General features: G+C 48.9%; 1 protein-coding gene across 3 annotated transcripts in view; it reads right to left on the bottom strand.

Annotated features, from left to right (window-relative positions):
• The window catches only part of DISC1 (DISC1 scaffold protein), a 427,041-nt gene that overhangs the window by 329,202 nt on the left and 74,842 nt on the right, over window positions 1-22,997 (bottom strand). For all 3 annotated transcript variants that reach the window (XR_003509171.1, XM_027530484.1, XM_027530483.1), the window contains exons 2-3: window positions 13,039-14,015; window positions 731-800 (exon numbers count right to left, since the gene is read on the bottom strand). Coding sequence is in view for 2 of the 3 variants with exons in the window: in XM_027530484.1 (XP_027386285.1) it covers window positions 731-800; window positions 13,039-14,015 (1,047 nt within the window). In the remaining variant the exon portion in view is untranslated. The remainder of the gene's footprint in view (window positions 1-730; window positions 801-13,038; window positions 14,016-22,997) is intronic.

Below are 22,997 nucleotides of genomic sequence, written 5' to 3'. Positions count from 1 at the left end.
CAGAGTCTGGCATCATCCCTTAAGCTCATCCCAACTCCTACATCTGGTCCCCAAGCATGTGAAGTCAGAAAGCTCCACAAGGGCTCATACTCACAGGCATCCCAAGGCCAGAAACTGTATTCTCTTACTCTCCTATTCCTGCCACAGTGCTGGCCACATGGTAGGTGTTCACCAATATTTCCTGATGAGTGAATAAAGTATAGCTACATCACAAATTGGAGCTTCCCTGAGCTCAGTGATAAAGAATCCACTGGCCAATGCAGGAGATGTGGGTTCAGTCCCCGGGTCAGGAAGATCCTCTGGAGAGGGAATGGCAACCCACTCCAGTATTCTTGCCTGGAGAATCCCATGGACAGAGGAGCCTGGTGGGCTACAGTCCATGGGATTGCAAAGAGTCAGACACAACTTAGCAACTAAACAACAACAACAACATCACACCTTAGATAGGTAGATGATGACTTAATATAACTCTTATTGTACAACTACTCAGAGTGCTTCTGGAAAATCAGTAAGGTTATACTTATGACCCAAAGGATTATTCCTCCCAAACTGCTTTGAAACTCAGAAAACAACAGTGCTGTAAAATAGTCAACTGTACTTAGTGCAGGTGATCCAGGAACAGATTACACAATTCATTTGCAGTGTGGAGGATACAGGTGAATACGGAGGGAAAGTGAAATTCCACATTCTGGGAAGAGAAGAAAGAATCAATAAACAAGGCAAAACTCACCCTTATCATAATCATCTTCTTCAATCGCTTTATCTTGAAGTTTCTGAAGCTTTAATCTCAAGGATTTTACCTATGTTGGTTTGAAAGGGGAAAAAATGAAAACTGAATTACAATCTTGTTCACACAAACTAATTTTGTTACAGTTAAGAACACTTAGAAACTATTTTGAAGCTGAACCACACTAATTCTCCTTTAAAAAAAGAACCACAAATGTACATTTTTCCAATGCCATATGCATTCATTTCTCAAAAAAAAAGTTACATAAAGAAAAAGCGTAATTTGAGCATAAAACCAAAAAAAGAGTTGGAATGTCATTTTTAAACAAAAACATCACACTGTACCCTTATCTGTGTGAAAAATGCATAATAAAAAGGAATACAAATTTCCTGACCTGACCAAATGTTTTCTGTTCAAAAGCATCATGTTAAATTTATGAAAACAAACACACCAACATTAGAGGAGAAACCAGGAAAAGAAAACAATGAACTTCAACTCAGCAGGCTGTCCTGAGAATGAAAGACTTCATCAAAGAAGTCCTAAGGATCTTTCCATTATAGAAATGGGCACTGTCTTATTTAATCCACATGTAGACTCAAGGATGGTCTTCCCTAGTGGCGCAGCAGTAAAGAATCTGCCTGACATGCAGGAGATGCAGGAGATGTGGGTTCGATCCCTGAATCAAGAAGATCCCCTGAAGAAGGAAATGGCAACCCACTCCAGTATTCGTGCTTAGAGAATCCCATGGACAGAGGAGACTGAAGGGCTACAGTCCATGGGGTCACAAAGAATCAGACATGACTTAGCAATTGAGCATGAGAACAAGACTCAATGATCCCATCACTTGTCTGAGAATTACCAACACATTCATTTCTCATTATTTCTCTTCTCAACAGGAAGCTCTGGGATTTTCTGAAGGGATATTCTTGGCCCATTGATAAATGGATTTAATCTTTCTCCCTGGAAACCAGCTTCCTGCCATCCTTTGCCAGCTTATACCTTCCTCTCCTTCCACACATCTTTCAGGCATCACCCCCTCCAGTCCACGTTAGATGTCCTGCCTCTCTATTGACAGCCTCACCTGTGCTTGTACTTACTCATGATCTGAACCATTTTTCAAATATTCGCTCTTAAGTGTCAGGCCCTGTTTGAGGGGTCGCAGATACAGCACAAAATTCTTAGCCCTCTAGCCTTATCAATTTTGTGTAAGACAAAAACATAATAAGTAAGTTTTACAAGGCCTTAGAAAAGGATTAGTGCTAGGACAGAGGAAAACAGCAGAACCATGTAAAGGGGGCCAGGAAGGCTGGTAGACAGTTGGGTTGAAGTTTTAAGTAATATCTCATTGAGAAGATGATATTTGAGCAAAGATATATGAGTGGTAGGGCTTCCCTGGTGGCTCAGTGGTAAAGAACCCACTTGCCAATGCAGGAGACACGGGTTCGATCCCTGGGTCAAGAAAATCCCCTGGAGAAGGAAATGGCAACCCACTCCAGTACTCTTGTCTGGAGAATCCCTACCCTGAAGCTCTCTGGGAGACATATGTTCCAGCAGAAAGCACAACTGCCACAGAGGCTGCAGGCAGCAACTCCCCAGGCACCGTAGAGTTAACAGGAGCCAGCCATGCCTAAAGAGTCTTGGTTAAAGGGGGAAACTGTAGCACAGGAGGTCAGAAAGGTCATGAGGCACATAGGATGAAGACATTTAAGAGTTCTGATTTCCGGGACTTCTCTGGCCGTCCAGTGGTTAAGACTTAGCCTTCCACTGTCGAGGGCACAGGTTCGATTCCTGGTCAGACAACTAAGATCCCACATGCTGCATGGGTGTGGTCAAAATAAGTTCTGATTTCACTCTGGAGGGCTTGGGAAGCTACTGGGGGACTCTGAGTAACAGAATTCATGATTCAATATATGTCTGATGTTTCCTCTTGACAGCTGTGGGTAAGGGCAGAAGTCAGGTGGCCAGGGAGGAGGGCATGGAAATAACCCAGGAAGGAGAGGAGATGGTGGTAGCCTGGATTCTAGCAGGAGCAGTGAAGATGGGGAGAAGTGATGTGATTGTGGACATACTCAGAAGACAGTTGGTGGAAGACAGAACCACCAGATTTCACCAATAGATCCTGTGTTGGGATAACAAGGGCTTCCCTGGTGGCTCAGAGGTTAAAGCGTCTGCCTGGAATGCGGGAGACCCAGGTTCAATCCCTGGGTCTGGAAGATCCCCTGGAGAAGGAAATGGCACCCCACTCCAGTACTCTTGCCTGGAGAATCCCATGGAGGGAGGAGCCTGGTAGGCTACAATCCATTGGGTCGCAAAGAGTCAGACACGACTGAGCGACTTCATTTTCACTTCACTTTCTTTGGGATGACAAAGCCAGGAGGATGCTAAGTTTTTGGTGTGAGCCACAGGAGGATGGAGCTGCAAGTTTTCTTAGTACCTATCACACCAGGCAACAGCTATTGTTGTGTCATGTGTTGTGGTGTGGTGCCATGTGGTATGGTGTGGTGTGGTGTGGTGTGGTGTTGTGTCGTGTGGTATGGTGTGGTGTGGTGTGCTGTGGTGTGATGTGAGTGGTGTGGTGTGATGTCATGTGGTGTGGTGTGGTGTGAGTGGTGTGAGTGGTGTGGTGTGTCATGTGGTGTGGTGTGGTGTGATGTAGTGTGGTGTGGTGTGGGTGGTGTGGTGTGAGAGGTGTGGTGTGGTGTTGGTGGTATGGGTGGTGTTGTGTGGTGTGGGTGGTGTCATGTGGTGTGGTGTTGTGTGGTGTGGTGTAGTGTGGTGGGGTTTGGTGGGGTGTGGTGTGGTATGGTGTCATGTGGTGTGGTGTGGTGTGGTGTGGTGGGGTGGGGTATTGTGTGGTGTGGTGTCATGTGGTGTGGTGTGGTGTCGGTTGTGTTGAGTGGTGTGAGTGGTGTCATGTGGTGTGGTGTTGTGTGGTGTGGTGTCATGTGGTGGTGTATGGTGTATGTGGTGTGTTGTGGTGTGGTGTGGGTTGTGTTGTATGGTGTGGGTGGTGTCATGTGGTGTAGTGTTGTGTGGTGTGGTGTCATGTGGTGGTGTGTGGTGTGGTGTGGTGTCATGTGGTGTAGTGTGGTGTGGTGTGGTGTCATGTGGTGTAGTGTGGTGTGGTGCCATATGGTGTGGTGTGGTGTGGTGGGGTGTGATGGGATGTGAATGGTGTGGTGTGGTATCATGTGGTGTGGTGTGGGTGGTGTTGTGTGGTGTGGGTGGTGTCTTGTGGTGTGGTGTGTGGTGTGGTGTGGTGGGGTGTTGTGTGATATGGTGTCATGTGGTGTGGTGTGGTGTTGTGAGGTGTTGTGTGGTGTGGTGTGGTGGGGTGTGGTGGGATGTGAATGGCGTGGTGTGGTGTCATGTGGTGTGGTGTGGTGTGGGTGGTGGTGTGTGGTATGGGTGGTGTCTTGTGGTGTGTGTGGTGTGGTGTGGTGGGGTGTTGTGTGATATGGTGTCATGTGGTGTGGTGTGGTGTTGTGAGGTGTTGTGTGGTGTGGTGTTGTGGGATGTAGTGGGGTGTGGTGTGGTGTGGTGGGGTATTGTGTGGTGTGGTGTTATGTGGTATGGTGTGGTGTGGTGTGGTATCATGTGATGTGGTATTATGTGCTGTAGTGTCGTGTGGTGTGGTGTGGTGTGGAGTCATGTTGGGGTGTGGTGTGGTGTGGTGTGTGTGATGTGGTATTGTGTCGTGTGATGTGGTATTGTGTCATGTGATGTGGTGTGGTGTGGTGTGGTGTGGGTGGTGTCATGTGGTGTGGTGTGGTGTGGTGTGGTATCGTGTGATGTGGTATTATGTGGTGTAGTGTCGTGTGGTGTGGTGTGGTGTCGTGTGGTGTGATGTGGTGTGGAGTCATGTTGGGGTGTGGTGTGGTGTGGTGTGTGTGATGTGGTATTGTGTCATGTGATGTGGTGTGGTGTGGTGTGGTGTGGGTGGTGTCATGTGGTGTGGTGTGGTGTGGTGTGGTATCGTGTGATGTGGTATTATGTGGTGTAGTGTCGTGTGGTGTGGTGTGGTGTGGAGTCATGTTGGGGTGTGGTGTGGTGTGGTGTGTGTGATGTGGTATTGTGTCATGTGATGTGGTGTGGTATTGTGTGGTGTGGGTGGTGTTCTGTGGTGTGGGTGGTGTCATGTGGTGTGGTGTTGTGTGGTGTGGTGTGGTGTCGTGTCGTGTGGTGTGGTGTGGTGTGGTGTGGTGTGGTGTGGTATGGTGTGGTGTGGTGTGGTATCATGTGATATGGTATTGTATGGTGTAGTGTGGTGTGGTGTGGTGGGGTGGGGTGTGGTGGGATGTGAATGGTGTGGTGTGGTATCATGTGGTGTGGTATGGTGTGGTGGGGTATGGTGGGGTGTGGTGGGGTATTGTGTGGTATGGTGTCATGTGGTGTGGTGTGGTGCTGTGGGGTGTTGTGTGGTGTGGTGGGGTGTGGTGGGGTATGGTGGGGTATTGTGTGGTGTGGTGTCATGTGGTATGGTGTGGTGTCATGTGGTGTGGTGTGGTAGGGTTTTTGTGGTGTGGGTGGTGTTGTGTGGTGTGGGTGGTGTCATGTGGTGTGGTGTTGTGTGGTATGGTGTGGGTGGTGTCATGTGGTGTGGGTGGTGGTATTGTGGTGTGGGTGGTGTCATGTGGTGTGGTGTTGCGTGGTATGGTGTGGGTGGTGTCATGTGGTGTGGTGTGGTGTGGTGTGGTGTGTTGTGGAGTCATGTTGGGGTGTGGTGTGGTGTGTGTGATGTGGTGTTGTGTCATGTGATGTGGTGTGGTGTGGTGTGGTGTAGTGTCTGAGCACTCCATCCAACCTAGAGCATCTAGCATGCAAGAGCCTCTTTGTATCCATGTAGAAAACGACAGCGCTCACCCTGATTTGGTTCTTCACTGCTCTGGGCTCATGGAGGCATTATACTGCCCTCCCATCCTTGTTCTGCTTCACGGGGTGTGCGTGGAGGAGACAGAGGTGGCTTGTGCTCTGAATTGCTTTTGTGGATCCCTCAGCCTTCTCCTCCTCGTCTCAGGGACTGTGACCTGAGTGGTCACCACACCACACCACACCACTCAACACCACACCAGTCCCTGCACTCAGGGGTGGAGCAGGGCCCCCAGCCACCCCTGTGGAACACGACTCGTAGGCTAGAAACACAGCTGTGTTATGTGAAGCCTCTCATATCACGCTGCTGTATGTTACTAACCTACTCCAACCAACACAGCCTCCACGCCAGTCATGAGGTGCACTCTTAGCAGTAGGCACGTGATTTCCAAGTTAATGACAGAATGAATGAATGATCAATCACATTTATTCCTTGAGCTGGTCCACATGACAAGTGCATATTTTATCAGGAACTTAATCTTAAAATGGGCTTCCCTTGTGGCTCAGACGGTAAAGTGTCTGCCTACAATGTGGGAGACCCAGGTTCGATCCCTGGTTTAGGAAGACCCCCTGGAGAAGGAAATGGCAACCCACTCCAGTACTCTTGCCTGGAAAATCCCTTGGACAGAGAATCCTGGTAGGCTATAGTTCCTGGGGTCACAAAGAGTCGGACACGACTGAGCGACTTCACTTACTTACTTACTTAGTCTTAAATAGTAGGGATAGGAAGACAGGCTGAATGCCCAGCTCAATTGCCATGTGAAGTTATAGCATCACCACAACCACATGAGTTGATGCAAAAGAACCACAGGAAAGGTCAAAGAAAAAATTGCAGCCAGAGCCCACCTCGCTTTACCCCCTCATCCAACTATCCCTGTAGGACCCTGAGTTGCTGCCCTGCGATATGTCTGAATGTCCATCTTGGCTGGAAACACAGCCACTAATGGGCATGTCTTATCCAGCCACACCACCCATGTGAGGCAGGCCCTTTGTCTCCTTTTCCTCTAGCCCCACGACCTCAGGTGGGACCCAGCACTCAGGGTCCTCCCACTTACTTCCCTCCTCTGCACCCCAGCTAGCATTTCCTTTCACCACAATTTTCTCAGTTCAGTTCTTGCTCAGTCATGTTTGACTCTGCGACCCCATGGACTGCAGCATGCCAGGCTTCCCTGTCCATCACCAACGCCCAGAGTTTACTCAAACTCATGTCCAGTGAGTCAGAGATGCCATCCAACCATCTTATCCTCTAGTCGTCCCCTTCTTCCCCTGCCTTCAATCTTTCCCAGCATCAGGGTCTTTTCAAATGAGTCAGTTCTTTGCATCAGGTGGCTGAAGTATTGGAGCTTCAGCTTCAGCATCAGTCCTTCCAACGAGTATTCAGGACTGATTTCCTTTAGGATTGACTGGTTAGATCTCCATGCAGTCCAAGGGACTCTAAAGAGTCTTCTCCAACACCACAGTCCAAAGCCATCAATTCTTCAGTGCTCAGCTTTCTTTATGGTCCAACTCTCACATCCATAATGGACTTCCCTGGTGGCTCAGACAGTAAAGCATCTGTCTACAATGTGGGAGACCTGGGTTCCATCCCTGGGTCGGGAAGATCCACTGGAGAAGGAAATGGCAATCCACTCCAGTACTATTGCCTGGAAAATCCATGGACAGAGGAGCCTGGTAGGCTACAGTCCATGGGGTCACAAAGAGTCAGACATGACTGAGCGACTTGACTTCACTTCTCACATCCATACATGACTACTGGAAAAATTATAGCTTTGACTAGACGGACCTTTGTCATAAAGTAATGTCTCTGCTTTTAATCTGCTGTCAAAGTTTGTCATAGCTTTTCTTCCAAGGAATAAGCATTTTTTCCCCAACCCCTGGTAACGTCCCTGAATGGCTATTTCTAAACAGTATAAAATACACAGTCGAGTCTCATATGTGGTCGTTAAGTTCCATAGAATCACTGGGAAATCTCAGTTAGCAAATACTGAACCACTGTTTCCAGGGGGAAAATAGGGTTAGGTCACAATATTTTTATCAACTGATCAATATATAACCTTGTTTTGTGTGTGTTTCAGTTTAAAGATCCTGTCTGTGTGTGCTAAGTAGCTTCAGTTGTATCTGGTTCTTTGTGACCCTATGGACCACAGCCTGCCAGGCTCCTCTGTCCATGGGATTCTCCAGGCAAGAATACTGGAGTGGGTTGCCATGCCCTCTTCCAGGGGATCTTTCTGACCCAGGGATCAAACACAAATCTCTTATGTCTCCTGCATTGGCAGGCAGGTTCTTTACCACAAGCGCCACCTGGGAAGCCCTTAAAGATGCTGTATTTAATATTTATCTCTGCTTCATTAACATTCAGCTCACAACTCACACCTGAAAGAGGCTCATCTAACACACGTACTTTCTCCACTTAGGCACATGGCAGCCTTCTTGTGCTTACAAGTACCAGACAGCACTGCCAGTCCTGTGCTTGGGAACTAGCTTAAACAGTGACCTCACCAACAAAAAACAAATCAAACGTGGGAAAAGCATGGCATTAAAAAAAAATTTTTAACTGAATCACTTTGCTGTACATCTGAAACTAACACAGCATTGTAAATTAACTGCACTTCAGTAAAAATAAACAAAAAACTGCATATCAAATTAAAAAAAAAACAAAAACAGGCCACCTAAAGTACACTAGTTTACAGTTTGAGTTGAAACAAGACCTCAGGTAGAACACACATGTTGGGTGGCCCAAATTTTTAGTCATTCTGTGCATGTCCACAAGGGCTTCCCTGATGGCTCAGGAGGTAAAGAAACTGCTTGCAATGCAGGAGACAAAGGACACTAGAGTTTGATTCCTGGATCAAGAAAATCCCCTGGAGAAGGGAATGGAAGCCCACGCCAGTATTCTTGTCTGGAAAATCCCAAGGACAGAGAAGCCTGACGGGCTACAGTCCAAAGGGTCCCTAAGAGTCAGACAAGACTGACTGCATGCATCTCCACAAAAGACCAGGGAAGCACTGGGAGCCCTGACCTTGGACTTCAGTAAGTTTTAATAAGTAAGTGAATTCCCAAGTACAGAATCTGCGGATATGAAGGATGGACTGTATTTAACAGGAACTAAAATTCAAATTCTTGAGATTTTCATTTTCCCTAAGGAGAGAGAAGAGGGTTAAGGAATTGGAATATAATATTTTAAAAAGCCCCAGAACACTAGAATCCCAATCTTTGAAGGGATCTTTTTGCATATCCTTAGCTCAACCCTTCCCCAGTTCTTCAGCCCGAATGAGCAATCTGAGGTTTCTGCACAAACATGGTGGAAAAAGCAAGGCCTGCCTCATCAAGCACAACTCCACTGTCGGGAGCCTCTTCCTCCATCGGAAGCAAAATCTGCATTCCCGTAAGACCTTCGCCCTGGACAGGGTTCCTGTGTCACTCCACGACCCTGAATAAAGGTCATCCCTCTTCCACACCACAGACATGCAAATCACCTGAAAGAGCATCATGTAACTCACTATGCAGCTGCTGGAGAAACAAAGGAACTTACACTACACGTCAGCTGTGTCCAGATCCTACCATCTGAGACAAGACATGAGTTTAATTTGAACTGTAGGGTGAGAAATGGAATATTTCCTGCCATATCAGTAAACATGAATGTCACAGTCATCCCTGATCGCAGCCTTCCAAAGTGAGCCAGTGAGCCCTGCGGAAGGGCTTTCCTTCCTTTTCAGGAAGGAAAAGGATATCTGTCATCTAGCAGCCATCAGACTGCAGCCACTCCCTACGGTGAGCCCCAAGGAAGCTCAGGATGTGAAAAACACAGAATATTGGCCCCAGATAGCTGAGGTGAGTATCAAAGGAATGATTTCAGTAAGCCCAGACTCTTGCATTTTCCCATACACAGAAAAGTGCTAAACTACTTAACCTGGGATATCTGGTTTTTGTTAATTAACAATAATCGTTTGATGTTCAGACTACCTTCCCTTTGTTGCAAAACTTCTATATAACCTGGCTCTCCCTCTTGCCTCCTTGGAGCATCTCTCAGGGTCCCTTGAGATGCTATCTCCTGGGCTTAAGTCCTAAAAATTCCCACCAAAATAAAACATAACTCTCAATTTTTAGGTTGTGATTTTTTTTTAAAGGTTGTGAATATTTTTTAAGTCAACAAGGAAGAAGAGTGAATTCCCCTTTTGACTCAAATTCTCTTCGCCTGAGCCATTTCTCTAATGAGCAATACTCTATAACAATGAGCAATATTCTGTGTTCCTGCTGGGCATCAGAACCAATCTGAAGCACTGCACATGGCCCAGCACTTTTCATCCTCACGACAGTATGAGGTGGAGACTGCAGTTACCTCCAACTACTACAAGAGCATCTTGAGGCACAGAACAATGAAGGACATGACTTCAGGTCACACAGCAAGGAAGTGAAAGCACCAGGCTACCAGTCAGGCCATCCCACCAGCGTGCCAGGAGTACAAGCCCCCGGGTGACCCGCCAGAAACCAAGACCCCATAAAACAACTCTCCAGTGGCTTATAGGTAATTATAAGAAGAGATATATCTAGGGTGTGTTTCATTTATTTTTAAAACTAAAGATCATTGGATCTAAAAGGGGAGCCAAGGTGGTTTTCTGCAGCTACAGCCCCTAGAATTCCAACTCCCAGGCACCCCAATGTCCTGGTAGTTCAGAGACTGGCATGGTGAGTCTGTGGCCCCCAGAAAGCATATCTGCTCAGGGTTTCACAGACTCCAAAGTATCAAAAAATCTAGGCCAGGACTAGATATCCTGGTCTATATCTAGATACAGGCATGCATGCTAAGTCACTTCAGTCGTGGCCGACTCTTTGTGACCCTATGGACTGTAAACCACCAGGCTCCTCTGTCCATGGAATTCTCCAAGCAAGAATACTGGAGTGGGTTGCCATGCCCTCCTCCAGGGGATCTTCCCGACCCAGGGATCAAACCCAGATCTCCTGCGTCTCCTGCATGGGAAGGTGGGTTCTATACCACTAGCACCACCTGGGAAGACCCCTATATCTTGGTAAGAGGAGTTGAAAGGAAAGGAAAAACTGTTGGTTCTACCAAAACTCAGCAACTGGATATTCTGGACTGACTACAGCAGACCCATTGCCAGGTGATTTTCTGTTTGGTTATCTAGGAGGAAGGGAAGCTGGTCTTTATAACCACATTGTACTTCTGCTTGACTTGGGTCAAAACTTGGATATTTGAAATGCAGATATGTTGCTGAGATTTTTCTTAAAAGATTTTGGAAATAACGTGTTGAAAACTGGCATTCAGAGTCCAAGAATCACGATGGTGCAAACCTCCACTGAGGGTTTGGGTCCTTGTGTGTGTGCCTCTCAGCATCTCTCCCTATGCCTCAGACATTCAGTCCAAGAAGTCTATCAATTAGATTCCTGTGGCCCATCTTACCAAGATAAATTATTTCACTAAAACCAAAATTTTAATCAAGTACCAGGCAGTATGCCAGGCATCAGGCATCCAAAAATGACTAAGAGAAGTGAGCTGGAGATAAAGAGCTTGTGGTCAAGTGAGGAACTTGGACCATGAACAACTGATTATTAAAGTGATGAGTGCTGTCACGGGGCACATCCAAGGGATGGAGGGAGGGATTCATTTAGTCTCGGGGCGGGGGGTAGGGAGGAGAGGTCTCACAAGGAAGTGGCTTTGGAGCCACACTGAAGGGAATAAGAAGAGCTTAGCAGGTGGCACAAAGCAGGAATCTCACTCCAGGCAGAGGCCCGAGACACAGGAAGAGAGAGCAGCCAAGCTGGAGGAGGAAGGCACTGGGCAGCTGTAGCAGGTCAGGAAAGGTCTCCATTGTCATGATGAGGGGTTTGGAGACCATCCTAAGGGAAGCAAAAAGCCACCAAATGTTTTAAGCCAAGGAATAACAGCATCCCAGCAGTATTCCCAAAGACAATGCTGCTGACCTTGCAGAGGAGGAATTGGGGAAGAGAGACTCTAGAGGAAAGTATATACGTCAGGACCCCTTACCGAACTTGGGTAAAACATAACAATGATTTGAACCAGGCAGGGACCACAGCCGTGGCCGTGAGAGTAGGTTAGCAGCAGATCTGGGGGTGCTTAAAGATGGAGCAGAGGTTGGGAGAGGGCAGCGGGGAAGGTGCTGAAGAACCTGCAGCTCCTCTAAGGAGCTGGATGCATTCTATTAGATCAAATCAACAGTTACAGATCAACGGTGACACCTGTTAGGACTGGTCTAATCGGTAAGACAGTGGTGTCCGTTTTGGACACGCCTGACTCAAAGATTCCACGCATCGCCTGGGCATCCTGCACACTGCACTGTCCTTTACACACTGGCCTGGCTGCTCTGTCTCCCTGGGTAATGAATCTGATGGCCGATCTGGGACAGGGCAAACAGGGACGTGGCTGGGACTTTAGGCCACAGGCGAGGGGCTGAGAGCAGATGAGATCAGTCCCTCGGAGTGAACATGAGACTCACATTTTCAGGTCCTCCTTCCAATTCTGATGAGAGAGGCTCTACTTCCCTACTTACATGTACCTACACCACACATACACACATACACACATGCACACACATGCACATGTGAATACACATCCACATGTATGTACACATGTACATATGCACATATATACACATAGATATACATGTGCACATATACATGCATGCACACCCCAGAAGGAAATCAGTCTTTCAACAGGACGAGTCAATGGGTCACCCCACCACAAAGCACCTCTGCCCAGGTTTCCCTGGGAACTTTCTAGGGTAGAACAACCCCGCCTACTCTAAGGTGGACCCACCTCTCAGATAACTGGGTGGCCAGCAACATTGCAGTGTCAGGACTTACATCTATACAGTCCATCCCAATTTCCAAAGCACTTACATTCCCACCGAACCACAGAATAACCCTGTGTGGTGTTATCATCTCTAAACAAGGAAACTAAGGGGCTGAGAGGTTTAGTGACCAGAAACAAAGCCCCCCGATTCCGTGTCGGGAGCTCCCACAGCTGCAGTGGGAAATGAGCTGTAAATGCAGAAGCGACTCTGGATTGCCCCCAATTGGGAGCATCACCACCTCTGTATCACTCAGTCCGTCCACACACCAGCCAGCTCCAGGTTCCCTGTTCTGTGGTCCCCACCTCCCGCTTCAAAGAAGAGCTCTGCTGAGCCAACCCTGAGTCACCCATGCCAGAAACTTCAGAGAAGCCTGTGGCCCAACAAACAACAAACCTGAGCATCTAAGGGACAGAAAAAATGAGACAGATTTGAGTTCAGGCTGAAAGAGAAGCAGCAGAAGTGGAGCAACATCTTTTGGGGCCAGTCACCAAAGGTGCCGCCACGTTTTCCAGTGGGAGATCGGTCAACCCCAGAAGCGTCGTTCCTGGTCCTCTGTCTAGAACTAATCTGAGCCGTGACCGTCCCGCGCCCATAGGCTGGAAAGACACCCACCTCCAGCCGCCTCCGCTGGCCCTGCAGGCAGTGCAGCAGCGCCGGCTCACATCTGCTGAGCAGGGGGTCCCACCGCTGAGCATCCGCAGAGCTGCTGGCTTCAAACCACAAGGGATCCAGGGAGCAGGAGGAGGCAGCATCCGTGTCCAGCAACGGAAGAGTCTGGCACTCCAGCCCGCGGCTGCCCCCCGAGGTCTGGGTGGCGTCTGCCAGGCCCTGAGTAGCCTTGAGAGTGAAGGGGAGAGAGAGGAGCCGAGGATGATCGTGGGGCCCACCCGAGCTGGCAGCCTTGGCCTCCATCTCCTCCAGGCTCTGATGAGGGCCCTCAGCCTCTCTGGAGGGTGGGCAGCCTTCTGCTTCTCCCCGTTCCCCAGCAGACCCCAAAGAGAGGCGAATGAAACTAAAACTGGAGGTAAAGACGTCCTGAGAGCTGGCAGGGATGGCGGGAGCCTGGGGGCCACTTCCGAGGCTGCAGCTGGTGTCACTCATGTCCTCCGGGGATGGACAGCCTTTGTTCCAGGCTTCCCGGCAAGGACTTGGGGCCTCGCGAGTGTCCGTGGACGGCAGCTCCCCTCGACAGCCAGTGGCCCTGGGGCCACACAGCCTACTGAGCCTATTGGGCAGGGCAGTGCCAGCTCGGGGTTGAGACCCAAGGAGCCCTGGGCTTCCTTTCGCAGCCGTCAGAGCCGGTCCTCGGTGCCCCACGGTCAGAGCTGAGGTGGCCGTGCTCCTGGGAATGAGGCTCCCAACTGAGCAACCTCGCCACTGGCCTCCGGGGTCAAGGCCACACGGGCCGGCCCTGGACTCAAGGTGGTGAGACTCCTTGCCACACGCCCCTCCCTGGGCCCGGAACGGAGCGCCCACTGGTGGGGAGAGGAACCCGATCCTGGGCCCAGCTGCGCTTCTCATGTAGCCCGGCCTCCGTGCCAGCCGCCTCCTCCGAAAAGACGCTGCAGGTGGTGAGCAATCTTGGCTGCCTGGAGAGAAAGAGAAAACATCATCATAAACACACACACACACACACACACACACATCTCTCTGGCTCAGCCAGAACTGGGATGGAAAACAACCCCAGGCTCAGAGGTCATCCCTTGGGCATCTGTCAAAGAGAGGTGCTGGCTCAGTGGTCACCAGGCCAACCTGGTAAAGAAACTGATGATCCTCAGGAAGCGACCCCGGGGATGTGTAGACACAGCCCAGCGTCCCAGCTCCTCTGTTCAGCAGAGCAGCTGGCACAGCTCTTACGCTAACATGTCTCAAGCACAACGTCGGCAGTTCCTTCTGAGCCTCCAGCATCCTGCCTGTTGATCTTTTAAGTGCATCAGCGCTTTCATCCTGGAGTGGCCTGGAAAGCAGACGAGCTGAAGCCGAATGCCAGCACACTCCTCAGATGAGAGCCAATCACCTACTCTGGCTACTCTTAAGATATACGTATGGTTTGGCTACCTGAGTTTTCCACGGCTTTGCATGCCTGTGGACAGTGGAGAGCTGACTGAGACCCTATGCCCATCAAGTCATCTCACAATGAATTACAGGAGGCCCTGTTTGCTGTGTTCTCCAAAGCAAGGGCTCTGTTCCCCTCCCAGCTATGTGAGAAGAATAGAGACAATAAAATTGTTGATGCCTCTTAGAGGCATGATGCCATAGCAGCTGACAGCATAAGTTTCAGCACCTCATTCCCTGGTTCAAACCACATTGTGCCATTTCTTGCTGTGTGACATTTCAGAAGTTACTTAGCCTCTCTGTGCCTCAGTTTGCTAATCAGTACAATGGAGATATCAACAGTACTTCTCTCCTAGGATGGTGGTGAGCATTAAACTAAATGAGTTACTAAAGGCGGACCCCTCAGAACAGTGCCTGGCACTCAAGATAATTGTGATTAAAGTGTTATTAACGGTTATTATTTTGATATTTTGTAGCACCTCGTTACTCATCACGTATCCTCATCTGCATTGATTTCCATAGCTCCCTACCAAAGTCATGTGAATCAACCAGGAATTGTAACATTTCTTTCAGTTAAGAAAACAGGCTCAGAGAAATCAAACCCCTGCAAGTGGCTGAGTCTTGGGGCCCTGCTACAACTCGAATCAGACTGGATGGATGACGCAAGAGAAAACAACATGAGGCATAGTTGTGTATCAGGCAGCCTGTGCTGAGAAGTGGAGCACAGCTCCCCACCCCTACTGGGTCCACATATCTTGTCCTGCCCTACCTCCCAGAATACAGATGGTCTCAGATTCTTCATCAGGTAAACAGCGCCAGGCATCCAGGATCCCACTGTGTTATGACCATGCCCTGCATTTAAGTTGCTTGATAAACGGTGGATAAATTAATGGATACGAGGATATATGGAGGGAAAGTAGAATGGATGGATGGATGGACTGGGGCCCATCTGACCCCAAATCACATGCTTTTTCTATATCCTTTACCTCCAAGCACATCACTTAGGATGACAACTTGCAATGACAAGAAGTCAAAGAAAGGTTTTATCTTTTCTTTTTTATTCTTTTTCTTTTCTCCCATCAAAGTTTGAATTGGTGGAAAAGAACATGGCAAAAAGGTACAGAAAATGTACAGAAGGAATCATTAATACATCATTTTGGACCACTCACTAGGATAGCTACTATTAAACACACCCAGAGAAAATAAGAAGTGTTGATGATGAAGTGGAAAAATTGAAACCAGTGTGCTCTATAGGAATGAGCACTTATGAGAATGTAAAATGGTATAGCTGAAAAGAGTATAGAAATTCCTCAAAAAATTAAAAATAGAATTACTACACGGTCCAGCAGTTCCACTTCTTAGTATATACCCAAAAGAATTGAAATCAGATTTCAAAGAGATAACTGTACCCCCGTGTTATAGCAGCATTACTCACTATAGACAAAGTGGAAACAACCCAAGAGTGCCTTGACAGATGGATGGATGACACATGGTCTATCCACACGATGGGAAATTATTCAGCCTTATTTAAAAAAGGGAAATTCTGACTCCTGTTACAACATGAATGAACCTCAATCTTGAGGACATGATGCTCAGTGAAATAAGATAGTCACAAAGGGACAAATATTGTTTGATTCCACTTACATGAGATACCTTGAGGAGTCAAATTAATAGAGACAGAAAGCAGAAAGAAGGTTGCCAGGGGCTAGAGGAAGGCAGACGGCTGGAGGTAGGAGTATGTTGGGAGCTAGTGCTCAGAGGGGACAGAGCTTCAGTCTGGGAAGATAGCAAGGTTCTGGAGATGGACAGTGGTGACAGAAACAAAACAATGTTAATGTCCTTAATGACACTGAACTGTACACTTAAAAATGGTTACAAGGATAATTCTGTGTTATATGTGTTTCACCTCAATAAAAAAAAAAAAAAAAAGTTTAATAGACCAAACTAGGTCACTATGTTCTATGATCCCAAGGAGACCCATCCTTTCCCTCATTGCTCTCGCCATCTGAGGCTTCCCCCTGTACCCGGAGGTGGTCAGCACAGGGCTGCAGGAGCTCAGGACAGGGCAGAGGGATGCCTAGAAGAACTAACTCTCCTCTGCATGTGAAACTGGCAAAATATTTTTCAAAGAACAAGGAATCCAGAAAGAAGCAGAGAGAACACTGAATTCTGGCTTCAATTACCAAAGGAAAATTATTCAGCAATTTCATACCTTCAAAACGGAGTCCTATGAAATCTGTATTGTCTTTCGGCTTAAAGAGGCTTTAAACTAATTTTTTAATGCAAGTCCAATCACACAAATAACCCTTCTGAAGTTAAAAGAGCAATGTTAAGCAGAAAATAATTTGTTTGAAATTTCACTTCTTTTCAAATGCCTGTAGGCCCTTGGGTCTGAGTAGCCCTCCATAAAGCTACTTAACCAAGAGTCTGAAACCTCCCCAGGCCTGACCCAGCTGCCATCCAAGCAGTTCCCCAATGGGAGCCTGAGTTCCTGGGGGGGGGGGCGGCGGGGGGAAGGTGGGGGGTGTCCTGTAAGATGCCGTCAGGCCACAGTGTTCATCAAATGAGGGGCTGAGAGAAAGGGCTGGGGAATGGGGGTAGCCCAGCCTCTGAATCCTCCTGTATACCAGACATCCCTCCAGGTGTGAGCCTTCCCAGAATGTGACCCCAGAAACAGAGACCGTCACACGGAATCAATCCTAAGCCTCCAGAGAGGGCAGAGGAGCTGACAGGGTTGGATCTGGAGGGCACCTGTGGAATGAGCTAGAAGGGGAATAAGAAACCCATACAGAGCACATGGCTGCTCTGAAACCTTTCTCCATTTATTTTTTAATTTTTTTGAGGATATTTATGATGTCCCTCTGGAGAAGGAGATGGCAACTCACTCCAATATTCTTGACGGAGAATCCTCATGGACTGAGGAGGCTGGCAGGCTGCAGTCCGTGGGGTTGCAAAACGTTGGACACGACTGAGCAACTTAACACACACACACGCACTTGATGTCCCTCTGTGTGTGCATGCTGTCACTTCAGCCATGTCTGACTCTTTGTGAGGCTATGGACTGTAGCCTACCAGATTCCCCTGTCCATGGGGTTCTCCAGGGAAGAATACTGGAGTGGGTTGCCGTGCCCTCCTCCAGGGGATCTTCCCAACCCGGGGATCAAATCCTCATCTCTTAAGTCTCCTGCATTATCAGGCGGGTTCCCAACTGGGAAGCCCCTTCCCTCTGACCAGAAACCAATTGTTACTTATCTGCTGCTGCTGCTGCTAAGTCACTTCAGTCGTGTCTGACTCTGTGCGACCCCATAGACGGCAGCCCACCAGGCTCCCCCGTCCCTGGGATTCTCCAGGCAAGAACACTGGAGTGGGTTGCCATTTCCTTCTCCAATGCATGAAAGGGAAAAGTGAAAGTGAAGTCGCTCAGTCGTGTCCAACTCTTAGCGACCCCATGGACTGCAGCCTACCAGGCTCCTCCGTCCATGGGATTTTCCAGGCAAGAGTACTGGAGTGGGGTGCCATTACTTATCTATCCTGCCTGAAATCCACCCTGACATCCAAGTCCAGCCTTCACATCCTGTGGTTAAGGAAGGCTTCTAATGCATTCAGCCCTTGGAGAGAAAGAGTCCTTCTGGCACCCTGCTGCAGTCAGCCCTGGAAACACAGGTTCAAGCGGGCAGGAAGTCGACTGTGGCAAGATGAGGGCAGGACCTGAAGCCAGCTTTGCACTCTGCTCTGTGTAAACCCAGAGAGGGCTCCAGTCTGCCCAGCTGGCCCCAGACAGGCTGAGGCGGAGGCAGGGCCTCAGCAGCTGTCTCCTTCCCTTGCAGCCTCACACTCCACAGCAGGCTCCAGGGGAGGGCAGCACAGTCCTCTCACCTCTCCACGGCACAGACCAGCAGGTCCCTGCTTATGTGGGATCCCGTCTCCACCCCCACCCACCCAGTGAGCTCTGAGACTGAAGGGAGTGAAAGACGAGGGCTTCGACTCAGCCCAGATGTCACAGGGCTACCACACACAGCCCAGATAAGATACCCAGGAGCATCTGCTTACCTAATTCACGGAGAAAATGGGAGAAACCAATGTTTCCAGCCAGGTCAGCAAGGATCCTGCCTGCCCCACCTCTAAGGCTCTTCCTTTATCCATCAGCTACCTCATTCAGATCACCCAGCTCACAGGCCTTCACCAAGAGTCCACATTTATTAAGAGTCCCTATTTATGAACACCCAGTCTACAGTTATTCTCTTTGGGGTATATAAACTGTTCTCAACTTATGCTATAAATAAGCTCCATGAAATCCTTATGACAGCCCCCCACCCAAATCCTAGTATACAGAAAAGGCATCTAATATACATTGACCAGATCATATTCTTTTTTAACTAGGAAATCTAAACTACGCAATTTAAGAAAACATACTCATGAATTTACTGGGAAGACCTTAAAGCCAATACCCAAGTTAAAATCTACACAAAATGCTCATGTGGGTTTGGGAAAGTTGCTCGGTGATGCTAAGGCCCCATGGGGAGAGCACTTCTGCCTCCTGAAGGGGAATCACAGGGACTCGGAGGCACTGCTGAGGACGTGTAGAGCAGTGAGAGAAATACAAGCACATGATGACTTTACAAAACATGACCTGTGTATAAACGTACAGTGGAAACATAAGTGAATATACTCTTTCCATGGAAGGAATTTTAATCCTATTTTTCATGGTCAAGGCATAGACTTTTATAAAATGTTCAGGTTAACCAGAGGTTCTGGATCATAAAGAAACCACACATCCCTGAGGATTAACTAGTTTTCCAAGAACCAGAATCCAATCATATACATTAAGCATAAACACTCAACTGAGCGCAAGTTCATCTTTCTGTCTGAGAGCACCCGAGGATTCGGAAGTGCCTCGGGGTCACTGTAATAAGAATCTGGTGAGAAAGACAAGTGCTGGAGAGAAATAAATCTCTTTATTAAATAATAAAGAGAATTAAATAAATAAAGCTTTACTGCGTTTCCATTTTAATTGTGCGATCCATGCCAACATAACCAGTCCTCACTGAACACAGGATACTGGATGGGGATGCATCCCAGCCCCCAGACTGCTTAATATCCAGCACGGGATGTAAGTCATGTACATAAACCCTCCCAAGATGGAATGACTACTCAACCACAGAGAATGGAGAATTCCATTTGAAGTTAACTAGTGGAGGTACCGGAGAAGGCAATGGCACCCCACTCCAGTGTTCTTGCCTGGAGAGTCCCAGGGACGGGGGAGCCTGGTGGGCTGCCGTCTATGGGGTCGCACAGAGTCAGACACGACTGAATCGACTTAGCAGCAGCAGCAGTGGAGTTACCTGGGGCTTCCCGGTGGCGCTAGTGGTAAGGAACCCACTTGCCAATGCAAGAGACTTGAATTGGATCCCTAGGTCAGGAAGATCCCCTGGAGGAGGGCATGATAACCCACTGCAGTATTCTTGCCTGGAGAATCCCATGGACAGAGGAGCCTGGTGGGCTACAGTCCATAGGACACACAGAGCCGGACACGGCTGAAACAACGGAGCACACACGCAGTGGAGTTGCCTAGTTGGCTCAGCTGGTTAACCTGATAGCAAAGCAGAGGGCTCTCTGAGCTCCAGAGTACTCCTCACTGTATGTGCTACCCCAAAACTCACCTCCTGGAGTTAAAGGGAAAGATAAGGTGAACACACAGACCGTTCTGGGGGAGACAGGACAACTCTTATAAGCAACCTGCGCCCAACAGTACCCCCGTCAGCCTGACCAGAGCTTCCTGGGCTGTGAGACTTGCTCCTTCCTTGTCTTCCTGGAAGGCTCCCCTGCCCCCTCCTTTATCCTCAGGGGCACCTCCCTAAACCTCTCCCACGTCCCGCCCCTCCGAGCACCTGCCTCTCAGAGGACGCAGACCCTGTCCTCGAGGGAGCATGGTGAGCTCTCAGGTGAGCTCTCTTGTGATCACACGAGCACACAGAGGAACAGAGACAGGGAAGGTGACGGGCAGACTCGCAGTGCCCAGCCACAGGTAACGGAGCCCTGGTTTTGGTCAGTGGGGTCTTAAGATCTGACGGGTGAGCGGGAGGCAGGGAGGCCACGGGGGAGGCTGCTGGGAAGATCCTGAGAGAGGAAGGGACGGAGATGCAAGGGCAGATGGGGGACCCTGGTGACAGGCAGGTGGCAGGATGGAGCCAGCCGCTGCATCCGGCTGCACCAGGACTGGCTGTTTGTCCTGAGAGTGATCTCTGGAAAGACGCAGGAGCTGATCTGCATGTTTTACTAGATTCCCTCTGTGGAGAAGAGACCAGACAGGAACAAGAAAGGACACAAGGACAGCAGTTAGGCGACACCAAACCCAGAGTAAAGGAAGCCCGCAGCTTCCTACACACAGCAGGGGGGCACCAAGCCAGGAGGAGCCATGATGTCATCAGGAGCCCCTGATGTCTGCATCCTTCTCTGCTCCACAGCCACCCCAGGACTCCTCGAGACAATGGGCAGGGAGTACACTTTCTTCTGAGCATTATAGGCATGCTGCCCACCCTCCACCACCTTCTGCTGACATTTAATTTTTTAATTATTTAGTTTTGGGGCTGTGCCAGGTCTTAGCTGTGGCACATGGGATCTTCATTAGGTCATGAAGGATCTTTCACTGTGGCGCTTGGACTGTCCAGTTGCAGCACGGGTTAGTGCAGCACACAGGCTTAGTTGCTCCGTGGCACGTGAGATCTTAGTTCCATGACCAGGGATCGCACCCACACCCCCTGCATTGCAAGGCAGATTCTTAACCGCTAGACCATGAGGGAAGTCCCCAAGAAACATATAGGCAAAGAAATATTTCAGGGCCAGATAAATGATATTCTCAATCTTTCTACAAAGCACCCCTTCAGAATCATCCTAACTAGTTTACCAAGATGCCTACATTTTTAAAAATATCCATTAGGTCAAAACGGAGAAGGCAATGGCACCCCACTCCAGTACTCTTGCCTGGAAAATCCCATGGGCCGAGGAGCCTGGTAGGCTGCAGTCCATGGGGTCGCTAAGAGTTGGACACGACTGAGTGACTTCACTTTCACTTTTCACTTTCATGCATTGGAGAAGGAAATGGCAACCCACTCCAGTATTCTTGCCTGGAGAATCCCAGGGGTAGGGGAGCCTGGTGGGCTGCTGTCTATGGGGTCGCACAGAGTCGGACACAACTGAAGCGACTTAGCAGCAGCAGCAGGTCAAAAATGTCTTTCTTTTTCCTTGTCAGCTTCTACCATTATACACATATCCATATAAAACTCCCCATACCTAAAATAAGCCAGCCGCCTGCTCAAGAACCTAAGCTTAAATCGGGGGCTAAAATCAGAAGTCCAACAGGAAGTACATTTTCAACAGCATCATCAATGGGCAGGGAGGACCCGGGTGTGTGTGTGTGTGTGTGTGGACGCGCACACATGCATACTCAGAGGTTCACACATGCCAGCGTATAATAAAAAGACACATGCAAGTGTGTATGTACATACACAAATATTTATGGGAATGTAGATTATATAGGGCTTCCGTCTATGGGGTCACACAGAGTCGGACACGACGGAAGTGACTTAGCAGTAGCAGCAGATTATATATATACGTGAGCTTCCCTGGTAGCTCAGTCAGTAAAGAATCTGCAGGTAGAGGGAACAGCAAGTATACAGGAATGGCATGATTCTTTCTCAGGATCACTGAGAGTAGGCAGGGCAAGGCCACGGGGGCAGAAGGGATGGCAGGCTGTGGGCAAGCCTGGAGGCTTCCAGGCGGAGGCAGTACGAGGCAGGGACCTGGGCTGGGGAGAAGAGGAATGGATGAGAACAGAAGAGCCTGGAGAAAGGACAGTGCCAGTTAAGGAGGAATTCTGGAGGAAGGGGAGGGCTCAGGAGAGAAAGAACCGAAAGGAAGCCAGTGGTGATTCCAGAATCATTGGGTGAGGGACACCATTACACCAACGCAGCCTGTGTGTCCAGCTGCTGTCACCGCTGTCCTTGGCTTTAGTTCTGCAGCTGAAATGCTGAGATTTTGGATCAGATCAGATCAGATCAGTCTCTCAGTCATGTCCGACTCTTTGCGACCCCATGAATCGCAGCACGCCAGGCCTCCCTGTCCATCACCAACTCCCGGAGTTCACTCAGACTCATGTCCATCAAGTCAGTGATGCCATCCAGCCATCTCATCCTCTGTCGTCCCCTTCTCCTCCTGCCCCCAATCCCTCCCAGCATCAGAGTCTTTTCCAATGAGTCAACTCTTCGCATGAGGTGGCCAAAGTACTGGAGCTTCAGCTTTAGCATCATTCCTTCCAAAGAAATCCCAGGGCTGATCTCCTTTAGAATGGACTGGTTGGATCTCCCTGCAGTCCAAGGGACTCTCAAGAGTCTTCTCCAACATCACAGTTCAAAAGCATCAATTCTTCGGCGCTCAGCCTTCTTCACAGTCCAACTCTCACATCCATACATGACCACAGGAAAAACCATAGCCTTGACTAAACGAACCTTTGTTGGCAA

Source organism: Bos indicus x Bos taurus, chromosome 28 (assembly GCF_003369695.1).
Source record: "Bos indicus x Bos taurus breed Angus x Brahman F1 hybrid chromosome 28, Bos_hybrid_MaternalHap_v2.0, whole genome shotgun sequence".
In the NCBI taxonomy this organism is placed as follows: domain Eukaryota; kingdom Metazoa; phylum Chordata; class Mammalia; order Artiodactyla; family Bovidae; genus Bos; species Bos indicus x Bos taurus.
This window is presented reverse-complemented; position numbering and strand designations above follow the sequence as displayed.